The sequence below is a fragment of the Nyctereutes procyonoides genome, unplaced genomic scaffold (genome assembly GCF_905146905.1).
Source record: "Nyctereutes procyonoides isolate TBG_1078 unplaced genomic scaffold, NYPRO_anot_genome, whole genome shotgun sequence".
Classification (NCBI taxonomy): Eukaryota; Metazoa; Chordata; class Mammalia; order Carnivora; family Canidae; genus Nyctereutes; species Nyctereutes procyonoides.
In genome coordinates this window covers 41,354,772-41,377,343 of record NW_026575120.1, presented here as the reverse complement: position 1 = coordinate 41,377,343, position 22,572 = coordinate 41,354,772, and the positions used below count along the sequence as shown (strand labels likewise).

The 22,572-nt window shown below is 65.6% G+C and overlaps 1 protein-coding gene across 14 annotated transcripts in view; it reads left to right on the top strand.

Moving 5' to 3' along the window:
- TNS3 (tensin 3) overlaps window positions 1-22,572 on the top strand; it is a 159,743-nt gene that overhangs the window by 61,743 nt on the left and 75,428 nt on the right. For 13 of the 14 annotated variants that reach the window (XM_055334625.1, XM_055334619.1, XM_055334624.1 and 10 more), the window contains 9 exons: window positions 8,084-8,142; window positions 9,427-9,598; window positions 11,103-11,153; window positions 12,262-12,384; window positions 13,536-13,600; window positions 14,908-14,991; window positions 20,797-20,909; window positions 21,142-21,202; window positions 21,684-21,759. In XM_055334625.1, coding sequence (XP_055190600.1) covers window positions 9,449-9,598; window positions 11,103-11,153; window positions 12,262-12,384; window positions 13,536-13,600; window positions 14,908-14,991; window positions 20,797-20,909; window positions 21,142-21,202; window positions 21,684-21,759 — 723 coding nt within the window. In that variant the 5' untranslated portion in view covers window positions 8,084-8,142; window positions 9,427-9,448. Of the gene's footprint in view, window positions 1-1,313; window positions 1,386-8,083; window positions 8,143-9,426; window positions 9,599-11,102; window positions 11,154-12,261; window positions 12,385-13,535; window positions 13,601-14,907; window positions 14,992-20,796; window positions 20,910-21,141; window positions 21,203-21,683; window positions 21,760-22,572 lie in introns of those variants that run through there. The other variant, XM_055334622.1, reaches the window with a different exon arrangement.

Below are 22,572 nucleotides of genomic sequence, written 5' to 3'. Positions count from 1 at the left end.
TCCTCCCTTCCTCCCTCCCTCCCTTCCTTCCTCCCTCAGCCCACTGAGCCCCCAGGGTGCCGTGCATCCCTCTCCTCTTGAGTGTGACCCCCGCCCGTCCCTTGGCCCCTGTGACAGCCTCGGTGGCAAGACAGGAGCCGCCAACAAAGCACATGCCCCTTGGGCCACAAGCGCGGTCTCAGCCGGCCCCTGCCGTGGTGGCCCCTCCGCCCTGCCCGACACCCTCCCGCCTGCACACGCGGGGGGTGCGTGCTCAGTGCCCCGGCCGTCGCCCCCACATAGCTCAGTCCAGGCTCCGCAGCTGGGCGCTCACTCCTACCCACACATGCGCAGCCCCAGGGTTCACGCTGCCGCAGACTCGGGACACGGTCGCCCTGCCACCCGCCTGGGGGACCTCCTGTCCCAGGAAAGGCTCCGAGTGTTCCTGCAGTGGGACCGCCCCCGCCGCCGCTGGTGCCCTGCTGTGGCTCTTGAGGCCTGTCCTCCCGCCCTCCGGGAGCTGCGGGTTCATTGTAGTGGGTGACCCCGTGTGGGAGGCCCGGGCCCGGGGCAGGGTGGGGTGGTGAGTGCCCGGGGGGCCCACGTCCTCCAGGGGGAGAGGAGTTCCCGTGATGCACTGATGGATCAAGACACAGGAGTACGCGTGCGTGAGACGTAGTTTTGCGTGAGCCCACTAGGTTGTCCCCCTGAATTCCAGGGACACGACTGGCTACTGATGAAACCCAGCGGGTTGCCGGTGCAGACCGGGCGGGGGGGAGGGGGGGCGGCTGTTCCCTGCCGCGGGCCCTTCCTCCTGCGACCCGGGGCGACCAGTGACGGGCTTGGCGTATCTGACGCATGCCCAGCCCCGTCTGTGTTTTTATCTGGGCGCCTGGGGACTCGGGGCGAGCCCGCAGCTCCCCTGGCCCGGCGACGCACTTCGGCATTGTTTTTGTGGCCACTTCTGGGTTTGGCGCGACCGGAAAGGGGCGGAGGGCAGGTGCGGGCGGGGAGGGCGCCAGGCACCTGCCAGGCTCCGGGTGCAGGCCACGCACCTGGAGTCAATCCAGGCTGCTGGGGCGGGGGCGGGGCCTTTGGACGGTGGAGACCCTGGGTGCCCCCCCCCCCCCCGCGACAGCTGGGCTCCCCGGAGGGTGGGTGTCACCCTGAGGACGCAGCCCTGCCTGGTGGGGGGTGCAGGGCCCCGGGCCGTGCCTGGTGCAGGCATGCGTGCTGCCGCTGTGGGCTGGGCGTGCCTGCGGGCGCCGCTGCCCTTGAGACTTCCCCAGCCGTGGGGGCGGGCACCCACCTGCTGCCAGGGGCGGGGAGAGGGCACAGGGAAGGAGCCGGCGGTGGGAGGCCAGGAGCGGTCGGGAAGGAGCGGGGCCGGGCCCCTCGGCAGCTCGGTGAGTTCCCCGCTGGGGGCCTGTGGGCCTGGGGCTGCCACATGCTCCTGGCACCCGGGGTGTCGCTGGTGCCCCTGCTCCATGGGCTCCTGTCCCCGCTCGCAGCCAAGGGGCCGTAGGAGCTCCACGTAGCACCGCGTCGGACACCCCTCCCCTGGGTCCCCCTCCTGGGGACCCCAGGCTCCAGGGAGAGCTCTGTGCCCCCTGCCCCCGGGCCCCCAGCAAGCGCCCCCCCCACCATGTCCTGCTTCCATATGGTGCACCCCAGCCTGCACCCCCAGAATCTGGGTGTCGGGGACAAACGAGCACAGATAGGATCTCGGCCGGGGTGTCGGGAGCGTGGGATTGCGCGCTCTTTCCCTTCCTAACTTGAGCCTTGCAGGTCCCCACCCCCCCCCCCAGGTTCCATGGCAACCGCTGCTGGTGGTTGAGGGTCTGGAGGGGACTTCAGGGTGCGCCTCCCCATGTGACTTTGTCTCCAGGGTCGTCCTTCGGTGGGGCTGGCCAGCTGCCCGGGCCCTGGATGGCTGCCTGGGGGCATCTCGTGTCCCGGGTGGCCCGGTGGGGCCGGGGATTTATGTGCCACTTCCCAGGTGAGGAAACTGAGTCACGGAGGGAGGCGTCAGTTTCCAAGGTCAGGCCGCCCGGGAAGGCGCACGCCCCTGCGCCCCTGCGCCCCTGCACCCCTGCCTGCGGGTGGGGAGGGCGGGTGTGATTGCCCTGAGGTGTGTCAGCTGAACGGGGCTGGCTCTTGCCTTTGAACAAGGTTTTCAGTTTATTTTTTCTGTGTGCCCGCGCGGCTCCGGGCGCCTCCCTCCCGGGCACCGGGGCCTGCTCCCTGCGCCGCCGGCCGGGGCCCTGCTTCCTGGAAATCTGGCCTGGGTTACGCAACCGCCCCTTTTGTTCCTTTGGACGGAACTGTTCACGCTGCGGGTTCCGGGCCCTCAGCCCGGGGGGTGCAGCCCCTGTGCCCCGCGCCTCGGCCCCGCGGCCTCCCTGCCCTGCACGCTGCGCCCAGGGGCTTTCTCTGCTCCTCCCCTCAAACTGGAGAGGCTGAGAAGTAGAGGTGCAGGCAGCCCGTCATCTCCAGCCCCCGGGGCCCCCCTGCCCTCGCCCCCAGTGGGCTCAGGGTTCGCCTGGTGAGGAACAAGATGCCCCAGGTTCCCGTGTCAGGGGATGGGGGTGCTCGGGGCGGCAGTGGGGTCGGGGTGTCCTAAGGATACAGTGACCTGGGCACTCGTCACCAAAGTGTCACAGCGTCCCCCCTGAGCCTCTACATGGCCCGGCCGCCCCGCGGGCTCCTTCCCTCCCTCCTCCCACAGCCCAAGTGCTGTTCCCGCTGCTGGGGACGGGCCGTGGGAGCCAGGGCCCCGAGCATCCCCACGGATGAGAACGTCCGCGCCCACTTGCTCCCGTGCCGCTGGGGTCTGGGCCCTCCCAGGACGCAGCAGTGGGGCCGGGGACCGGGGGCGCCTTGCTGGGGAGGAGGCGGCGGCTCCCGGGAGCCAGGCTGAGTGGGGGCGAGCGTTCCGGACCCACGGGACATGTGCAGAGGTCCTGGGTCCACCGGAGGGGTGGACCGTGCTGGGGGGGCTGGAAGGAGGGCCGTGGCCGGGATGGGGAGGGCACCCACCGGTGGCACACAGCAGGGGGCCGCAGGGACACGGCACCACGTTAGCCTCATCTGCCCGCGGGACCTGTCCAGCCCACCGAGTGCCGACTCGGGGACACCGCCCCCGGCGTGGGCCTCATCAGGCGGGTCTGCTCCGTCCTCCTGGCTTCCAGAATGTGCGGGAATCCCGGGTGCCAAGAGTGCCCCTGCCCCGAGCCAGCCCTGCCCTGGCCCCACAGCACCCCCCAGAGGGCTTGCTGTACCCGGTAGCCCATTTCGCAGATGGGGAGCCCGAGGCACCCGTCCGAAGTCACACAGCTGGAGCCCGCGGGGTCCTCGCTTGGGGGCAGGCCTTCCTCTGAAGGACTGGCTGCCCCACGTGGCCCTGCCGGGACAGCTGGCCCCCTGTGACCCCCTGGCTCCGCCTGCCCGCCCCGGCCGGGGTCCCCCGTCCTTGCTGACCCCCGCCCCCGAGCCGGGCCCGTCTGTGAGCCTGTGCGGTGGCCTCCAGGCCCGGCCCGCCAGCGTTGGAGCGGACCCCCCCGCCGCGAGGTGGGCCTGAGCCCCTTTCTCTGCAGGGTCGGGGGGCTCGTTAGCTGCTGCGCGGGCCTGGTTCTGGGGAGTCCTTGCGGGGCCTCTCTTGGCCCAGGCGGTGGCCGCTGTAGGTGTGGATGTGGTGTCCCAACCCCCGTGCCCGGTGGCTTCTTTCCGGAAACGCAGGCCGGTGGGAGTCATTGGATCGGACGGTGAGGCCTTCGGAGCGGGCGTCTGGGGCGGTGCACACGGCGTCCTTTATCGGTCACCACCAGGCAGTGTCCCCGGGAGCACCCGGCCCCCTGCTGCGGGGCTAGGCTTGGGGCGGCGCAGGCTGTTTGAGCGAGCAGAGATGCGGGTGGGCCTGGTCTGGTTCTGCTGCTGCCTCCCAGGGGCAGGCCCAGGAGCTAGGGAAGGGGCGACAGGCCCTCGGGAGGTCCCTGCCGTCCGTATCAAGTCACCCACGGGACCTCCCATGAGGCCACAGCTGGCAGGATGCAGGCAGGAGCCCAGCCGCCCCTCAAGGCCTAGGGTGTGAGTTGCCAGGCCAGGGGCCCTCACCAGAGCTGAGGACACTGTCACCTGGTCAGGAGCTACCCACGGGGTCTGACAATGGGGCCCTGTAGGATGGGGGGCTGCAGGGTGGGGTCCAGTAGGAGGGGGGCTGCAGGTGGGGTCCAGTAGGACAGGGGGCTGCAGGTGGGGTCTGTAGGAGGGGGGGCTGCAGGGTGGGGTCCAGTAGGAGGGGGGCTGCAGGTGGGGTCTGTAGGAGGGGGGCTGCAGGGGGGTCTGTAGGACGGGGGGCTGCAGGGGGGGTCTGTAGGACGGGGGGCTGCAGGGGGGTCTGTAGGATGGGGGGGCTGCAGGTGGGGTCCAGTAGGACGGGGGGCTGCAGGTGGGGTCTGTAGGAGGGGGCTGCAGGGGGGGGTCTGTAGTACGGGGGGCTGCAGGGGGGTCTGTAGGACGGGGGGCTGCAGGGGGGGTCTGTAGGACGGGGGGCTGCAGGGGGGTCTGTAGGATGGGGGGGCTGCAGGTGGGGTCCAGTAGGACGGGGGGCTGCAGGTGGGGTCTGTAGGAGGGGGCTGCAGGGGGGGGTCTGTAGTACGGGGGGCTGCAGGGGGGGTCTGTAGGACGGGGGGCTGCAGGGGGGTCTGTAGGATGGGGGGCTGCAGGGTGGGGTCCAGTAGGAGGGGGGCTGCAGGGTGGGGTCTGTAGGAGGGGGGGCTGCAGGGTGGGGTCCAGTAGGACGGGGGGCTGCAGGGTGGGGTCTGTAGGATGGGGGCTGCAGGGCAGGGTCTGTAGGAGGGGGGGGCTGCAGGGCGGGGTCTGTAGGAGGGGGCCTGCAGGGTGGGGTCCAGTAGGATGGGGGGCTGCAGGTGGGGTCTGTAGGATGGGGGGGCTGCAGGTGGGGTCTGTAGGATGGGGGGGCTGCAGGGCGGGGTCTGTAGGAGGGGGCCTGCAGGGTGGGGTCCAGTAGGACGGGGGGCTGCAGGTGGGGTCTGTAGGATGGGGGAGCTGCAGGGCAGGGTCTGTAGGAGGGGGACTGCAGGGTGGGGTCCAGTAGGATGGGGAGCTGCAGGGCAGGGTCTGTAGGAGGGGGGCTGTAGGGTGGGGTCCAGTAGGAGGGGGAGCTGCAGGGCGGGGTCTGTAGGAGGGGGGCTGTAGGGTGGGGTCCAGTAGGAGGGGGGCTGCAGGGCAGGGTCTGTAGGATGGGGGGCTGCAGGGTGGGGTCCAGTAGGATGGGGAGCTGCAGGGCGGGGTCTGTAGGAGGGGGGCTGTAGGGTGGGGTCCAGTAGGAGGGGGGCTGCAGGGTGGGGTCTGTAGGATGGGGGGCTGCAGGGTGGGGTCCAGTAGGATGGGGGGCTGCAGGTGGGGTCTGTAGGACGGGGGGCTGCAGGTGGGGTCTGTAGGGTGGGGGCGCTGCAGGGCAGGGTCTGTAGGAGGGGGCCTGCAGGGTGGGGTCCAGTAGGATGGGGGGCTGCAGGTGGGGTCTGTAGGACGGGGGGCTGCAGGTGGGGTCTGTAGGATGGGGGGGCTGCAGGGCAGGGTCTGTAGGAGGGGGGCTGCAGGGTGGGGTCTGTAGGATGGGGGGCTGAGGGTGGGGTCCAGTAGGATGGGGAGCTGCAGGGCGGGGTCTGTAGGAGGGGGGCTGTAGGGTGGGGTCCAGTAGGAGGGGGGCTGCAGGGTGGGGTCTGTAGGACGGGGGGCTGCAGGGTGGCGTCCAGTAGGATGGGGGGGCTGCAGGGCAGGGTCTGTAGGAGGGGGGCTGCAGGGTGGGGTCTGTAGGATGGGGGGCTGAGGGTGGGGTCCAGTAGGATGGGGAGCTGCAGGGCGGGGTCTGTAGGAGGGGGGCTGTAGGGTGGGGTCCAGTAGGAGGGGGGCTGCAGGGTGGGGTCTGTAGGAGGGGGGCTGCAGGGTGGGGTCCAGTAGGATGGGGGGCTGCAGGGCAGGGTCCAGTAGGAGGGGGGCTGCAGGGCAGGGTCCAGTAGGATGGGGGGCTGCAGGGCAGGGTCCAGTAGGAGGGGGGCTGCAGGGCAGGGTCCAGTAGGACTGGGGGCTCCAGGTGGGGTCTGTAGCATGGGGGAGCTGCAGGTGGGGTCTGTAGGAGGGGGCTGCAGGTGGGGTCTAGAAGGGGGTGCTGGAGTGGGGTCTGTAGGAGGGGGTTGGGGGTAGGGTCTGTAGGAAGTGGGGCCTGGCATGTGGTCTGTAGGATGGAATCTGGGGGGATTCTATAGGAGGGGGTCGGGGGCGGGTCTGTAGAAAGGCTCTGGAGCAGGGTCTGTAGGGGGGCCGGGGTGGGGTCCTAGGAGGGGCCAGGGTTCAGGGTTCTGCAGGGTGGGGCTCCGTATGGGGGCCTCTTCCGAGCCCGGCTGTAGGAAGGGGTGAGGTTTGCGTGGCGGCTGCAGGTCTGCCCGAGGGCTGTGGTCGGGTCAGCGCAGGATCCATGTATGGAGAGCAGGTCCCTAACTGCAGCTGGGGTAGGGACGGGGTTCCTGTGTGGCTGCGGCTGCCCCTGAGCCCGGGGAGGGCACTGCCGGTGTCGCAGGTGCAGGTGGCAGCATGTGCGTCCTGGGGCAGGTGCTCCTAACAGCTTCGCAGGAGCCTGGCCCCCGACCACACCTGGCCCAGCTCCTCCCAGCAAAGGCATCAGCCGCCCTGAGCCCGGGGGCCGCGTGTGCCTCTAATCCAGGACGCGGTGTGCGCACAGGTGTCACCTATCTCCCCCGGGAAGGGACGTGGGCTCGCATCCCGGGCTGCAGAGCTGCGCCTGCGGTGCCTGTTTGTCGTGTAAAAGCACCTCCGGGAGCAGAAGAGACGCGGGTCGGTCGCCGGCGCAGCGCGTTGAGCTAGAGAGTGTTCGGGGGTGGAGCGGCCGCCCCGCCAGGGGGACTGGCCTCCCGTGTGTGGCCCCAGGACCACCGCCAGCCGGGGGGGCCGGTGGCCTCAGCAGGGTGTCCGGTCGGCTCGGGTCCAGCGGAGGGGCTCCCGGGGCGTTGTGGGCTGGCGGCTTCCCTGACGCCTTGTGACCTTTGCTGCAGATTGCACGGGCACCCCCGGCCCTTCCTGGGTTCGCAGGCCGCTGGGAGCCGCCGCCGCGATAAGCATGTGCCAGAGCGGGGAGGGGCGGGGGTGACGGGGGCCTGGCCGGGCAGAGGCCGGGGGGGGGGGCACGAGCAGGGAGCCCAGGAACCCTTGTGTTCTCCCCAAGGCGCCCGGGCCCTGAGAGCGGGGTGTGCCCAGGAGGCTTCCCGGGGAGGCGGGTGGCGGGAACGCTGGGGGCTTGGGGCCCGTACCAAGGGGGCGGGGGGCCGGGGGCCTTCTGCAGCGCGCTCGTCGTACGTTGGCTTCTGGGTCATTCCTCAGCCGTGAACCGCGCTGTGTGTGCCCGGAGGCGTGTGCGTCTGATCCCCGAGCGCAGGCGGGTTCTTTTCTCCCGAGTAAAGATGCACAGAGACAGCGAGCGTCTGGGCAGCCGAGGGGCCGCTGTCCCAGTGTCACCCGGTGGCCCCCGGGCCCCGGGGGGGTGGGATCCCGGGTCACGGCCTCTGGTTGGCCGCTGGCTTCGGACGCCCTTGGGGTGACTGCTGGGATTCGGTCTCCGATCCCAAGGAGCCTGGGGATTCTTTGTCCCTTCAGTCTGGAGCCAGGATGAGCCAGGTGCCCAGTGGGGCACAGGGAAGGGGTGCGTCCGAGCCTGAGAAGGGCTCCCCAGGCCCAGGGTCACCGGGAGGCAGGAGGGAGGGCCGGGGGCTCCGGGCGTCCCCCTGCACCCATCCCCGGCATTGCCTGAGGCGTGGGCCCGGACGCGGAAAGGAGCTGGTGCGTCGTGGAAGGGTCTCCTGTGTCCCCCGCCTTGGGCAGGGCCTTGCACACCCCTTGAGCCTCGGTTGCCCTCCTTCGGGGATGGGGGGCGATTCCTCCCCACACAGTTGCTGGGTGCGGTCACCGCGTTTGACTTCCCACCTGCGACCAAACCGGGAGCAGCGGTGTCCTGCCTTCTGGGGGGCTGGAGGCTGGGGGACCAGGATGACCCGTGCTCTGTCGTTTGCAGGCTCCCGGGGGTGGGACCCCTGCACCATCCGCTGCTCTCGGCTGTGCCAGACCATCCAGGTGAGTCCAGGTGGCCCCTACCTGGGGCCACACCTCCCAGGGGAGCCTGAGCTTGGTGCTTGGTGTTGCTTTACTCTGTGGTCGTCGTCATTTCTCTTTCTTTCTTTCTTTTTTGGACTCTGGGAATAAATGTCCAAAGGTGATATGTATCAAGTTTTTTTTTTTTTTTCTCTTTCTTTTCCTGGATGCAGCCTCCTCCCCACGTTAAAGCCCAGGTTCTGGGGAAGCGATTCTCTCCGTGCACGGCTGCGGCTTAATTGCGCGGGTGAACGTTGGGGCCTCCCTGGAACCCGGCAGGTGCACTGAGCCCTGCTGCCGGCGAAGGCGCGTGGTTACTTCTTACGTCAGTGTTCAAAAACACAATTCAAAAATTTTTAAAGATTTTATTTATTTATTCATGAGAGATGCAGAGAGAGAGAGAGAGGCAGAGACCTAGGCAGAGGGAGAAGCAGGCTCCATGCAGGGAGCCCGACGTAGGACTCGATTCCAGGACCCCAGAGTCACACCCTGGGCTGAAGGCAGGTGCTCAACGGCTGAGCCCCCCAGGGATCCCCCCCATTTAATTTTTAAAAGAAGTCGAAACTCTTTAGTGTCCCTTTGTCGTACGTAAGGTGGAGAAAAAAGATCTTGGTGATTGTTGGCATCCTGACTTGAATACGTTAACTTTAAAAAATTAAGTCTGTGGTATCGGATCGGAGGACGTTTTGGGCACGAAACCGTATCATGGGTGTTCCGAGACGGCCTCTGCCTTCTAAGAGCTGCCCGCGTGTTCGTGACCGAGCTGATGTGGTGTCAAGGATTTCTCCGAGCAGAGGGTGGGGGCGGCGCGTGTGCTGATTTTGAAGTCAGATGAGGGGCACGTAGCAGTTTGTTAAACTATTTTGTCTGTTTTTGAATTTTTCTAAAATCGGGAGAGAAACGTATAAAAGGGGCACTAAATACGTGGGTCCCCCCCGCGGCCTGCGCACCTGCCCTGGGACATGACACCAGGACCCGAGGAGCCCCTCCCCGTGCCTCCCAGTGCGGCCTCTGCTCCCGCCATCCCCTGCCTGGTGTGACCTGAGCCCCAGGAGCCGGGACGGGCTCCTCCTCCCGGGGCCGCCTCGGGGATCTCCCTGTGCTGCTCCCCGCGTGCGCTGCAGGGGCCAGTGGGACCCACGCGGGACGGTGAGGGCGTTGAGGCCGGTGCCCTGGGACGGGAGAACCCGAGGAGTCGGGCACTCAGGCTCCCGGTGCCCGCAGCCCCCGCCCCCGCGTCTGCTCCTGACCGGCCCCCTCCCCTAGGCCCACGGGGCCGAGCCCCACCATGGAGGACGGACGCGAGCTGGACCTCACCTACATCACCGAGCGCATCATCGCGGTGTCCTTCCCCGCCGGCTGCTCGGAGGAGTCCTACCTGCACAATCTGCAGGAGGTGACGCGCATGCTCAGGTCCAAACACGGAGACAACTACCTGGTGAGTTGGGGGGGGGCGCTGGACGTGGGGACAGAGGGGGGACGCCGGACGGCCTCGGGGGAGTTGCATCCCTGCTGGCACAGCCGAGCCTTTCCCTCCTGCCGACCCGAGCCACGGGGCAGGGGGAGGGCGCCCAGGAGCCCCTGTACCCCGGGGGCGAGGACGACTTCGTGGGGAACCCCCGTAGGGAGAGATGTGGGGCCGAGGCTCGTGGGTCCCTGGCTGCTCAGGTGTTCCGTGGCGACAGCTCCCCCGAGCGGTGACCGTTGCATCAGCTCCAGGTGCTCTCAATTGCCCCAGCCCCTGCCCCCACCTGCCCCCCCACCTGTCCCCCACCTTCCCCCTGCACCGGCCCCCTCACCTGCCCCAGCACCTGCCTCCACACCTGCCCCCCCACCTGCCCCCCACCTTCCCCCACACCTGCCCCCGCACCTGCCCTGCACCTGCCCCTGCATCTGCCTCCTTCCTTCCCCGCCACGTACTCTCCCACCTGCCCCCGCATCTGCTCCTGCACCTGCCCCCCACCAACGCCCCCACCTGCCCCCCACCTGCCCCGGCACCTGCCCCCGCACCTGCCCAAGCCACTGACCTTTGCCTGAGGACAAGGTCGCGGTTGCCGCCCTCCGGGCCCTGGAAGCCGCGCGCGAGAGCCGACCGTCTCCTTTCCCCGGCGGCCGTGCAGCGCACCCGGCTCCCGATGCCCCAGCACCTGCGCAGTCCGACGCTGGTCCTTGGGGTGGCCTGACGGCAGGCGAGGCAGGGAGACGCCTCCCAGGGCCATGTGCTCTGCGGAGCTGTCCCCGTCCTGAGGCCTGGCCCGGGGGCCCGCGGGCTCCTGGTGCCCACACCTGTGCCCCCACCTCCATCCACCCGAGGGCCCTGGGCTCCGGGCGGCAGGAAACCAGGGTCCGGGGTATTCGTCCCTCCACCCCGGTAGGGCCAGAGCCCACCCCCACCCCCGCACACCTTTGAAGGCAGGGGTCTCTGCCTTGCGTTGGGACAAGGACCCCAGGACTGCTTTGTAGGGTCTGAAGGAAGGAAGGCCCCTGGGCGTGCCTCGTAGAGTTAGGAACCCCGGGGTGGGCTCGTCTCTCTCCCGTCTACACCTGCGTCCTCTGGCGGGTGAACGCGCAGCTGGCACAGCTCCTGCACCCACGGGCTGCTGACCGAGGCCGCCCAGCGTGCCCGTCTTATCGGGCCAGAGGGTCTGGGGCTCAGAGGAAGGTGGCCGCGTTCCCCCGACAGGACCCGGCCCTTCACGAAGGCCCTCGCTGCCCCCCGTGGCCTCCCGGGGCGGCCCCCCTGCAGGTGCATCCGCCGCCCTTTCGTGTTCGTTCTCTGCCGGTTTTTCGTTCTGTGACGGTCACATTTCCACACGTTTGAATCTTTCCCGTCCCTCGGTCCCTCGAAGGCAGATGGCAGGTGGCGCGTGAACAGCAGCCCCTTCCCCCTTGACCTCCGAGGACGCTGGCTTGTCTGATGGCCTTTTATTCCCCCTTCCCAGGTACTGAATCTTTCCGAAAAGAGATACGACCTCACGAAGCTGAACCCAAAGGTACCACCTGGGTCCCTTACGTTGGGTTTCATCAAACGTCCCCGATGCTTATCTGCTCCTGCAAAAACAGCTCAAGTCTCTGCGGGACGTGACCTCATAAGGGGTATCGGGGACTGGGCTGAACTGTAGGGTTTTTTTTAAAGACTTTATTGTTTTTAAGGAGAGGCAGGGACACAGGCAGAGGGAGGAGCAGGCTCCATGCAGGGAGCCCGATGCGGGACTTGATCCCAGGACCCGGGGGTCACACCCTGGGCCCAAGGCAGATGCTCCACCGCTGAGCCACTCAGGCGCCCCTAAAGATCTTTTATTTTTGAGCAATCTGTGCACCTGTCACGGGGCTCGAACTCACAACCCGGATATCAAGAGTCGTACACTCTGCTGACTGAGCCAGCAAGGCGCCCCTGTGGGTCATTTTTAAATTAATTTCTTTAGTTTGGAATAATTAAAGATTCATGGGAAGTCGTAAAAACACACAGGGACATCCCTGGGCCCCGACTTCAGGGGCAGCACCTCGCAGCACCCGTGATTGAGTGCCGACGTCGGCGCCATCCGCGGGCGGACCGTGTTCCGCGCCCCCCGGGCTTGCGTGCCCCCCGCGGCCGTCCACGGCTGCTCCCGTGTGGGTCCGTGTCCCCACCGCCAGCATCAAGCCCCGAGCGTCTCCACTCCTGGCATCTTCCGCCTGCTGCCCGTCTCGGCCTCCTAACTAAGCACGCGTTGATCTTTTCGGTCGTAAAGGTTTAGGGGAGAGCTTGAACCCTCACCACGTGGGCCTATGTCACCGTATCCTTTTTCCCATCGCTTTGCACTATTTCTGTCACTTCTATAGAAGAGCGAGCGCTGGTCCCCTCCGCCTTCAGGGACGGACGGTAGAGCAGGCAGCGTCGGGCTCGCCGGGCATCCCGCGGGGGTGGTCGGCTTGCCGGGTGGCCGGGCTCCGCGTCCCGCATGAGGCCCCCGGGGCTCCCTGGCGGCCGAGGAGCGTGGCCGCAGTCCCCGGCAGCCTCAGACCAGGAGGCGGAGGCGTGCTCCTTCCTGGCCCTCGGGGGTTCTGGGAGACGGGGAGCCGTGGGCCGCGGGGCGCCCCCGAGCCTGCCTCTCATTGCAGATCCTGGACGTGGGCTGGCCGGAGCTCCACGCGCCGCCCCTGGACCAGGTGTGCACCATCTGCAAGGCGCAGGAGTCCTGGCTCAACAGCGACCCGCAGCACGTGGTGGTCATCCACTGCAGGGTGAGTGCGGGACGGCCTCCTGCGCGCTCTCCGGTCCGGCGGCGTCTGCGGTCACGTTCCCATACTTGTCCCCACCGCTCCCCCCGCCGGAGTCCGGTCCTAGAACATGCAGGCCTGGGGTCCCCGAGCGCGGAGCTGGACACGTGGACGCTCACGAAAGGCGTCGACAGTAGCGAACCGTTTTATTTTTATGTGGTTTTATTTATTTTTTTAGCTGTTTTTTTTTTTAAATATTTGATTTATTCACAAGAGACCCAGAGAGAGAGAGAGAGAGGCAGAGACACAGGCAGAGGGAGAAGCAGGCTCCACGCAGGGAGCCCAATGCAGGACTCGAACCCAAGACCCCGGGGTTATGCTCTGGGCTGAAGGCTGATGCTCGACCGCTGAGCCCCCCCAGGGGCCCCTCTTTACGTGGTTTTATGTTTCGGGCTCTGGGGGCTGCAGGCTGTTGCCAGGACTTGGGCGTCTCTCAGGATGTGGCTCCAGGGCAGGCCCGGCTGCGCTTCCGTCAGACATGCTCAGTGACGTGGGGTCGTCGCGTGTCGCGGGACGGGGTCCCTTCGGGTCCTCTCGAGCTGCCCGGACACGGAACGGCTCTCGGGTCTCAGGCTGCAGGATGCGGGGTGGGGAGCAGTGGCTCTCCCGCTGTTGATCGGGGGCTGGTGACGTGTTCCGGGAGGCGCCGTCCACGGCCCTGAGTGCGGGTGGCCCGTGGCAGCCGAGCACCCCCGTGCAGCGCGTCCTGTGGGTCGTGCCGGCCCTCGGTCCTGGCTGGCCGCCCGCCTGTGGCCATGCTGAGCTCTGCAGGCTGGGGCCACAGTTCCCGTGTGGAGCGGGCAGCGGTGTGACGCCCCCCAGCCGTGCGCACGGCCCCCAGACCCGACACCCAGGTCCCGTCCCTTGCGGTGAAGTCATGCAGCAGCCTCCTCCTCTGCACGCTGGTGGCCACGGGGGGACCCGGGCAGGGGCCCGGCCCCCCGTGTGGGCCTGCCCTCAGCGCGCCCCCGATGCCCCAGTGGCGTGGGCTCCTGCGGGGGCTCCCAGCATGCACGCTGCTGCCGTCCACGTGTGTTGCCCCCCAGATCCGGTGAATGGCGCCGCGTCCCCCCGCGGAAGTCCAGGGTAACTGAGTCCCCTTCTGTGTCCTGCAGGGCGGCAAGGGACGCATCGGCGTGGTCATATCCTCCTACATGCACTTCACCAACGTGTCGGCCAGGTAGGCAGGGGCCCGCGCTGCGGTGGACGTGGGGGGTCTGGACCGTGGCGGGCATGGGGGGGTCTGGGGCGGCTTGGCGGGGCCCCACGCGCATCCCCGCAGCCGGTGCTCACGGGTGCTCACAGCCGCCGGGTTGGGGAGCCTGGGCCTCCGGGAAGCGCTGCACAAAGAGCTGTTTTCTCCCCGGATCCTCCCCGGAGACCCGGGCGGCGAGCTGTGCCCTCTGCTTTACCAACCGCAAGGCAGAGGCTCAGGCTTGCTCGTGGTCCTGACTCGTGAGCGGGAGGCCGGGTCCCCCCTGGTCCCCAGGAGGCCAGAGGGCGGCCTGAGACTCGCCAGCAGGGGCAGGGGGGGCCGGGGAGGTCAGCGGGAACCTGCTGGCTCTGGGGCAGCGGGTGGTGCCCCCAGATGCGTTGCCCCCCAGACACCGCGCCCCCCAGACACCTGGTGCCCCGAGCACGCATCTGACTCACGCTGAAATCCAGTCCAAAACTGCCGTTTTCCGTGGGTTTGCTCTTTCCCGTCAGTGGCCGCTCTGTGGGGCGTGGGCTGCGCCTCCCGGGGGCACAGGTGCCCGCTCACAGCAGCGGTGAACCCGCGCTGCCCACACTAGGGAGTGGACTCTGACTTTCTGAGCATTCACTCGGGACCCGAAGTGCGGAGCCCGTGACTGCCCGGGAGGGATCCCAGGCCCTCGTGCACCCCAGGTCCCCCCTCGGGGACAGCGTCTGTGTGTGTGCCAGGCCCTGTGGCTCCCGCTCCCCCTTCCTCCTTGGCTCACGGGGCTTGTAGAGCTGCAGGTAGGCATCGGGCGGTTGGGTGGCAGGGGTGCCTGTGGCAGAGACCTGGGGGCCGCACGGGTATCCCCAAGGGCTCCAGGGCCGCCTGCCTCGCCGGTGCCACCGTCCGACCCCTCCAGCTGGAGGTGCGGGCCCCCTGCGCGTCCCCAGCTGGCCTCGGGGGGCACCCACTCCTGGGTGCCAATAGCCGGCCGCGCCCCACGCCTCATGATCCGGAGCCTCCGCTGCTGCCTGCCGTCTTGGGGCCGCTGTGGCCGTGGGACGGGTCAGGGGTCAGGGTGCCACCCCGCACGGTGTTCAGAGCCACGGGCTGGCCTCCACGGTGGCCTGGGCGTGCTCCTGGGCCGGGGTGCAGGGGGAGGCGGGGGGGGGGGGAGGTGTGCGCAGCTGCTGCAGGGACGCCGCTGGTCGGATGCTGGTCGCTCGCTGGCTCGGGGGCCACAGTGCCTGTCCCCGCCCCCTGCCCCCTTGGTGTGCATGGGGTAATGCCGTGTCTCCCCCCCCCAGCGCCGACCAGGCCCTCGACAGATTTGCGATGAAGAAGTTCTACGACGATAAAGTCTCGGATTTAATGCAGCCTTCCCAGAAACGGTACGTCTGCGTCCCCAACTGGAGCGAGCTGCCAGTGGGATTCGTCTTGGAGCGAGGGGACCAAAGGGCCACCCCCCTGCCCCGCCGAGGGCACAGGGGAGGGCTGGGGCCGAGGGTGACACAGAGCCAAGTGCGTCCTGTCCTGGCCGCCTGGTCCCGTGGCGCTGGGGGTGTGGCTGACAGAGGGCCGATGTCCAGGACGCAGGCTCGGGCGTGTTTCCCCCTGGGAAAGGGGTTCCGGGAGCCGCAGGGCACCTCGTCCCTCTGTCCCGGAGCCTCCTGCAGCGAGAGCTGACAGCTGACAGCGTGGGGCCTGAGTCGGGAAGGCGGGAAGACGGCGCTTCCTTAGAGTCCTGGTCACGGGGCCCTTGGTCCCCTGGGCCGTCCAGCGCCCCTTCTCCCTGAGCAGGTTCCAAGGCGGGGAAGTGGGGCTGCGGCCTGGGCAGGGTGTGACCTGAACGTGGGCGACCCCACCTGAGGCTCTGCACACCGGGAGGACTGCTTCCCCCTCCCCTGCCTCCCCCCCACTCCCTGCCTCCCCCCCTCCCTCCCTTCTCCTCTTTATCCCTCTCTCTCCTCCTCCCTCCTCCTCCCTCTCTCTCCACCTCCTCTCCTGCCCTCCCTCCTCCTCCCCCTTCTCCTCCTCCCCTCCTCCCTCCTTCCCTTCCTCACCCCCTCCCCTCCATCCTCCTCCTCCCTCCTTCCCTCCCCCTCCCCCTCCTCTTTCTCCTTCTCTCTCCACCTCCTCCTCCTCCCTCCCCTCCTCCTTCTCCCTCTCTCTCCCCCTCCTCCCCCTCCTCCTCCCTCCTCCCCCTTTTCCTTCTCCCCTTCCCTTTCCTCTTCCTCCCCTCTCCCCCTCCTCCCCTCCCTCCTCCTCCCCCCTCCTCCCCCTTCTCCTCCCCCTCCCCTCCTCTTCCTCCCTCTCCCTCCTCCCCTCCCTCCTCCTCCCCCCTCCTCCCCCTTCTCCTCCTCTTCCTCCCTCTCCCTCCTCCCCCTCCTCCTCCCTCCTCCCCTCCCTCCCTCTCTCCCCTCCCTCCTCCTCCCTCCTCCCCCTCCTCCTCTTCCTCCCTCTCTCTCCTTCCCCTACTCCCCTCCTCCTTTTCCTCCTCCCTCTCCTCCCCTCCCTCCTCCTCCCCCTCCCCTCCTCCTCTTCCTCCCTCCTCCTCCTCTTTTTCCTCCCCCCTCCTCTCCCCCTCCTCCCCTCCCTCCTCCTCCCCCCTCCTCCCCCTTCTCCCCCTCCCCTCCTCTTCCTCCCTCTCCCTCCTCCCCCTCCTCCTCCCTCCTCCCCTCCCTCCCTCTCTCTCCCTCCTCCTCCCTCCTCCCCCTCCTCCTCTTCCTCCCTCTCTCTCCTTCCCCTCCTCCCCTCCTCCCTTTCCTCCTCCCTCCCCCCCTCCTTCTCTTCCTCCCCTCCATCTTCCTCCTTTTGTCCATCCAGCAACCCTTGCCTCTCGCAACCACCCATCTGTTGTCTGCGTCTGTGAGCTCTTGAGTCTGTTTCGTTTGTTCCTTTGTCTTGTTTCTTAGATTCCAGCTGTAAGTGAGGTCACGTGATCTCTGTCTTTCTGCGTCCGACTTACCTTACTGTGCCTATCACCTTCGAGGTCCGTTGGCTTGTGGTTGGCAAGATTTCCTCCTTTCTTACGGCCGATTACATCCTGTGCTGTACACACACCTCCGTCCCTCCACCGTGGGTGGGCAGTCGGGTGCCTCCGAGGCTCCGCTCAGCGCTGCGGTGAACACGGGGGCAGAGTGTCTTTTCAAGCAAGTGTTTTTGTTTGGCCAGATAGATGCCCTCGAGGGGAGCTACTGGAGCACGTCGTATTTCTATTTTCAACATTTTGAGGACCCTCCCCACTGTTTCCTAGAGCGGCTGCCCCAGTGTGTGCATTCCCACCAACGGTGCACCCGGGGCCCAAGTCCTCCTCATCCTCACCAACACCTGTTCTTTCCTGTGTTAATTGTAGCCATCGTGACAGGTGTGAGGTGGCATCTCATTGTGGCTTTGATTTGCGTTTCCCTGATGACCAGTGACGTTGAGCATCTTTTCAAGTGTCCGTTGGCCGTCTGCACCTCTGCTTTTGAAAAATGTCCATTCGGGCCTTCTACTTTTTGAAGATTTACTTCTTTTGTTAAAAATATTTTATTTATTGATTCACGAGAGACACAGAGAGAGAGGCAGAGACACAGGCAGAGGGAGAAGCAGGCTCCGTGCAGGGAGCCCGACGCGGGACTCGATCCCGGGACCCGAGGTCATGCCCTGAGCCAAAGGCGGACGCTCAACCGCCGAGCCCCCCGGGCATCTCAATATTGATTCATTTATTTAGGAGGGACAGAGGGAGAGGGAGAGGATCCCAAGCAGACTCCCCACGGAGCCTGGAGCCCAGTGCTGGGCTCGATCCTGTGACCCCGAGATCACGACCAGAGGTCAAATCAAGAGTCAGATGCTTAACCAAACGAGCCACCCAGGCGCCCGAACTTCATACAGATCTTAAGGTTTTCTTTCTATTTCTCTAAAAATGCCCCTGGGATTTTGATAGGGATTGCACTGAATCTGTAGATTGCTTTTAACAGTATTCGTTCTTCCCATCCGTGAGGATGGAACGTTTTTCCGTGTATTTGTGTCTTCTTTAAATTTCCCGTCAATATCTGATAGTTTTCAGTGTATATGTTTTTTTTCCACCTTCTTGATTAGATGTAGTCTTAAGTAAAAACAAAACAAAAACAAAAAAAAACAAAAAATGTATTCCTAGGTATTTCACTCTTTTTTATGCTATCATAAACGAGCTGTTTCTTCATTTTGTTCTTTCTTTTTTGGATAGTGGACTATTATCATATAGAAATGCAACAGACTAACGCCTGTTAATCTTATATTCTGCGACTTTACTAGTTTTATTTATTCTCATAATTTTTAAGGGGAGTCTTTAGGGTTTTCCACATATAATATCATGTCATTTGCAAACTGCGACAGTTTTGAATCTTTCTGATGTGGATGCCTTGCATTTCCCTTTCTTGTCTGATTGCTATGGCTGAGATTTCAACGCTGTTGAAAGAAAAGTAGCAAGAGTGGGCATCCTCGTCTTGTCCCTGATCTTGGGGGAAAGCTTGCAGCTTTTCACCGTTGAGGCCGGTGCGTTAGCTGTGGGTTTGTCATGCATGGCCTTTATGACGTGGAGAGGGGCGCTCCCTTTATACCCACTCCAGCTGTGACTTTTTATCTTAGGCGGATGTTGTATCTTGTCCAGTATTTTTTCCTGTGTCTGTTGCGACCATCACACGATATTTATTCTTCTTATCCACTCAAAACGCTCAGCACCCACCGGCAAAGAATGTCCGCCTTGTTTTCTTCTTTTTTGATCTTATGACTTACTATAGCTTTTTATTTTATTTTTATTTTTTTTTAAAGATTTTATTTATTTATTCATGAGAGACACACAGAGAGAGAGGCAGAGACACAGGCAGAGGGAGAAGCAGGCTCCATGCAAGGAGCCTGACGTCGGACTTGATCCCAGGACCCCAGGATCAGGCCCCGGGCTGCAGGCAGTGCCAAACTGCCGTGCCCCCGGGCTGCCCTACTATATAGCTTTTTAACATCAGTGCCGGAGTGTGGAACACAGAGAAACATTTTCTCACCCTTGGCAAGCCCGTGGCTTTTGTGCTCCCTTCCTGACCGTGTGCACCGGACACTGTAGTGTTTACGACGTGTGACCGTGGTGCGGGTTCTGTTCCGCCCCCCGTGGCGAATCTCCCTGTCCCTGCAGGTGGGAGAAATGGTACCCACCCCGCTCCTGCGACGGGAGATGCCCCAAACCATCACTGGGTAGCTAGATGGCTGAGTGAGAGCACACCATGCGTCCGGAGGCACTCTGAGGTTGGAGGAGCCCAGGATGGCTGCATTCACATTGCAGACGCTGTGATGGGGGCCCTCCCCGTGGTCCCGGCCACCCCAGGGGGTCGCTCTGCAGGCTCTGCAGCCCGTGCCATGACTCCCATGGGGAGAATGAATTAATCAGCTTGCTGGGGGGTTGTGGCCTGGGAGGCTCGGGGTCTCAACCACGAGCCGCCTCCAAGCCTTCACTTAATTAATCCCGGGCTGATGAGCTTGGGAGGCCCCATTTGACCGGAGCTGAATTCTCTGCTACTTTCTTCCTTTCTCTTAAAAGCCATAGAATGTTCTCGGCGAAGCCCTGGGGCTGCTGATGGTCGTGGAGTTCGTTTTGCTTGGATCATTTAGAACACTTTCCCTCAGTCTTAGCTCACCATCGGCACCGTGGGCGTGCCGCGTTGATGGTCAGAGCTTCTGGCCCCCGTGTCCTCTGCTCTTTGCTTTCTTTCTGGGAGGGAGTCCAGACAGCAGCACAGTAGTCTCGGCCCCGTCGGGGAGGGGCGTGGGGCACAGCGATCCTCCCTGTGCCTGACCCTGCCGGACGGCTCTGGGCCTGCAGAAGCCGGGGATCCTGGGTCTGTCTCCTAGCCGGACACTTCCCAGCAGAGCTTCATTGGGCTTCTGACATGTCTGTCATCCTGGCGTGACGTCTCGTGTGTCTGAACGAGTGCTTGCCCCAGGGGCCGGGCCGGTACGGGGGGCGCAGGTGTGGAGCCTCCCCTTCGGGGATGTGCCTGCTGCTGCCCACGGGTTTTCTGGCACTCGGAGCCAGGGTGGCCCTCCTGCACGCGTCCTCCTGCCACAGTCCTGGACAGGAGCGCTGGGGACCACTTAGTAGCCAGCAAGCTTGGGCCCCATGGACAGGACAAGGCCGAGGGGGCCCAGCCCGCATCTCCCCGCCACCCGTGGGGCCCCCGCGAGCACCGTGGAGGTGACAGTGGGGGGCCTTACGGAAAGATGCGCCCTTACGGTGGCTCCCTCTGCTGACCCACGTGGCGTGGCCATGCAACCTCGATACACGCACGTTTCCAGGGAGACGTGAGCTTGCATCAAGTGCAGATCACGTGATTGGGGAGATTCGAGGAACACCCCACTGTGCATTTCTGCTTTTGGCAACTGGTTGCCAGGAACACGTTGGGCCCTGCAGATTTCAAACCTCTTTGGCACGGCAGTGATGACACATGGGCCCCCCGCCCGCCCGTCCACACGTTTTTCCGAGTCACGGAAAACATCACCGGGAGTTGTTCCCTCAGAGGGAAGGTTTGATGGTGGGAAGCCGTGGTGCCACGGAGCCGGGCTCCCGGGCAGTGCCCTGGGCGCCCGCGTGCTCCTTCCCTGCGTGCCACCCTCCTCACCCTGCAGGCCAGCCCACGTTTGAAGGCGACACCCATGCTCCCCGCGGCACCCAGGATGAGCTCCGTGCGCTAACCTCTCGTTTTCGTTTGTCCCGAAGAATCGGGGCGTAGAGAGGAGAGACGGGGTTTGTACCTCCTTAATGACCTTTCTGGTCACAGACATGCAGATCATAAGCCTCAAGGTGGCTTGCGTGTGCTGGCGCCAGGCCCCTGACCTCGGGCAGCACGGAGTGCAGCTGGGTCCTCCCGTGGGGGGACGTGAGGGCTGCTGGCCCGCCGCCTTCGGGGCTGGGGGGCTTCCGGAGCCTCTCTTCACTTTCCCATCACCACCCACGGGTGCAGGACCCTGACAGCCCGCGGCCTGACCCCACGCGGCGCTGGGTGGGGGCGGGGGCCACCTGCAGGGTGGGTGCAGGGCCAGCAGGGAGCGGGGGCTGCGTCGTGGGCGCTGGGGCTGCGCCCTGCAGGGTCTCCCAGCTGCGGGCATCCTGGGCCCCAGGACTGGCGGGCCGTGGCGTCGGCGCGCGGGGGGCCCTGCGTGGGGTCAGAGCCGCTGTGCCTTGGCAGGTACGTGCAGTTTCTCAGCGGGCTCCTGTCGGGGACGGTGAAAATGAACGCCTCGCCACTCTTCCTGCATTTTGTCATCCTGCACGGCACCCCCAACTTCGACGCGGGCGGAGGTGAGTGTCTGCAGGCTTGCTGGCCCGTCCCGGATCCCGGGCCTGACAACGGGCCTGCGCTCCCTCCTGGGAGTGCCCGGGGGCCCAGGGAGGAGCCCGGCGTCCCTCCGCCTGCGGCTCGGCCCTGCGCTGCCCCCCAGGGTGCGGACACAGCGCGGGGCGCCCGTCTTGGGCTGACGGGGCGTCGCCTGCGCACGCGGCTGTGCGTCTTACGGACGGCTCTGTCTTTCAGCGTGTCGGCCCTTTCTGAAGCTCTACCAAGCCATGCAGCCCGTGTACACGTCGGGGATCTAGTAAGTGTGCTGCCACCCTGGGGCGTGGGCCTCGGGAGCCGCCTGTCCCGCGGGGAGGGGGGAGGCATCCAGTGGGCGCCAGGTGCACAGCTGGCTCCGGAACGGGGTGCGGACGCGGAGGCCGGGGGGCGCGCAGGGCCGTGCACGGGGGTCCCTGGCATTTGCCGCCCTCTCCTGCATGGTTTTCAACCACTTGCAGACACATGCCCTCAGACTGTACGAGTTCCTGGGCTTTTTTTTGGTTGGCTTTTCTTGTACGTGTGCGTAAGCGTCTTGCAGACGCCCGTAGAGCGCGAGTAGGGAGGTCAGAGCCAGCCAGCGGCTGCCGCCTGCATGGACCTCGAGGACGCGGGTCCCCGAGCCCAGCCGGGAATCTCGTGTCCCCTCTGAGTTTGACTCGTGAGGTCGCTTTGCTGAAAACATGTGCTTCCCGTTGGGTCACGAGGTCGCCTCACCGTCTGCCTTCTTGTTTGTCCTAAAGCAACATTGGCCCCGAAACCCAGAGCAGGATCCCCATTGCCATCGAGCCTGCCCAGCTGCTGAAGGGGGACATCATGGTGAGTGCTTGCCGGCCCGGCCCCCTCGCCCCTCAGGCATCTGCTTACTGTGACCAAGAGGCCTGCTCGGCCCCTGCGCCTCCGAGGGTCCCCGCTCGCCCCCGTGATGTGCGAGCTCGCGTGTCCTCTGTGTGACATCCCGCCGGCGTATCGCGGCGTGGCGGGCGACCTCCGAGGTGATGATTGCGCCGCCAGGGCCTGCTGGTCCGGGGGGAGATGAGATGAGCCGTTGGGTCCTTGCCTTTGCTCCATCTTGAACGTAGAGGACGTCAAACATGTGAACCGATTGCAGCGGAAGGTGGCGTCTGGGAAACCTTGAGGTCCCTGCGCCTTCCTCCCGGTGCTGCCCCCAGGCTGCGCGGGGACCTGTGATGGGGGCAGGCGGCTCTTCCGAGGTGCTCGGGCTTTCTCCTTTGTGCCCCTAAACGTGAGGATTGCAAAGCGCTTCCTCAGTGGCTGGGCCATCCTGAGTTTCCGCGAAAGCCGGGTCAGCGGGGTCATCGCCAAGCCCCTCGCCCCCCAGGACCTCGAGAGGAAGGGGCTGGCGTCCTCAGGCCAAGGTGCAGGGCTCAGGTGTGCGGTGCAGGTGTGCCTCCCTGGCCCGTGGGCTCAGCCACTGCGCTGCGCTGCCTCCGAGGACAAGGGTTCCCTCCTAGGATGCTCTGCGGAGCAGCTCCAGCCTCCTCCGGGGGGGTCAGGAGACCCCGAAGGAGAAGGGGAGGCTGTGTCGGCATCTCCCAGTGCTCGATTATCAGCCCACGTGCTGAGCAGTTATTGAGTGCCTGCTGTTTACTCACAGCCTCCAGGGCTGCA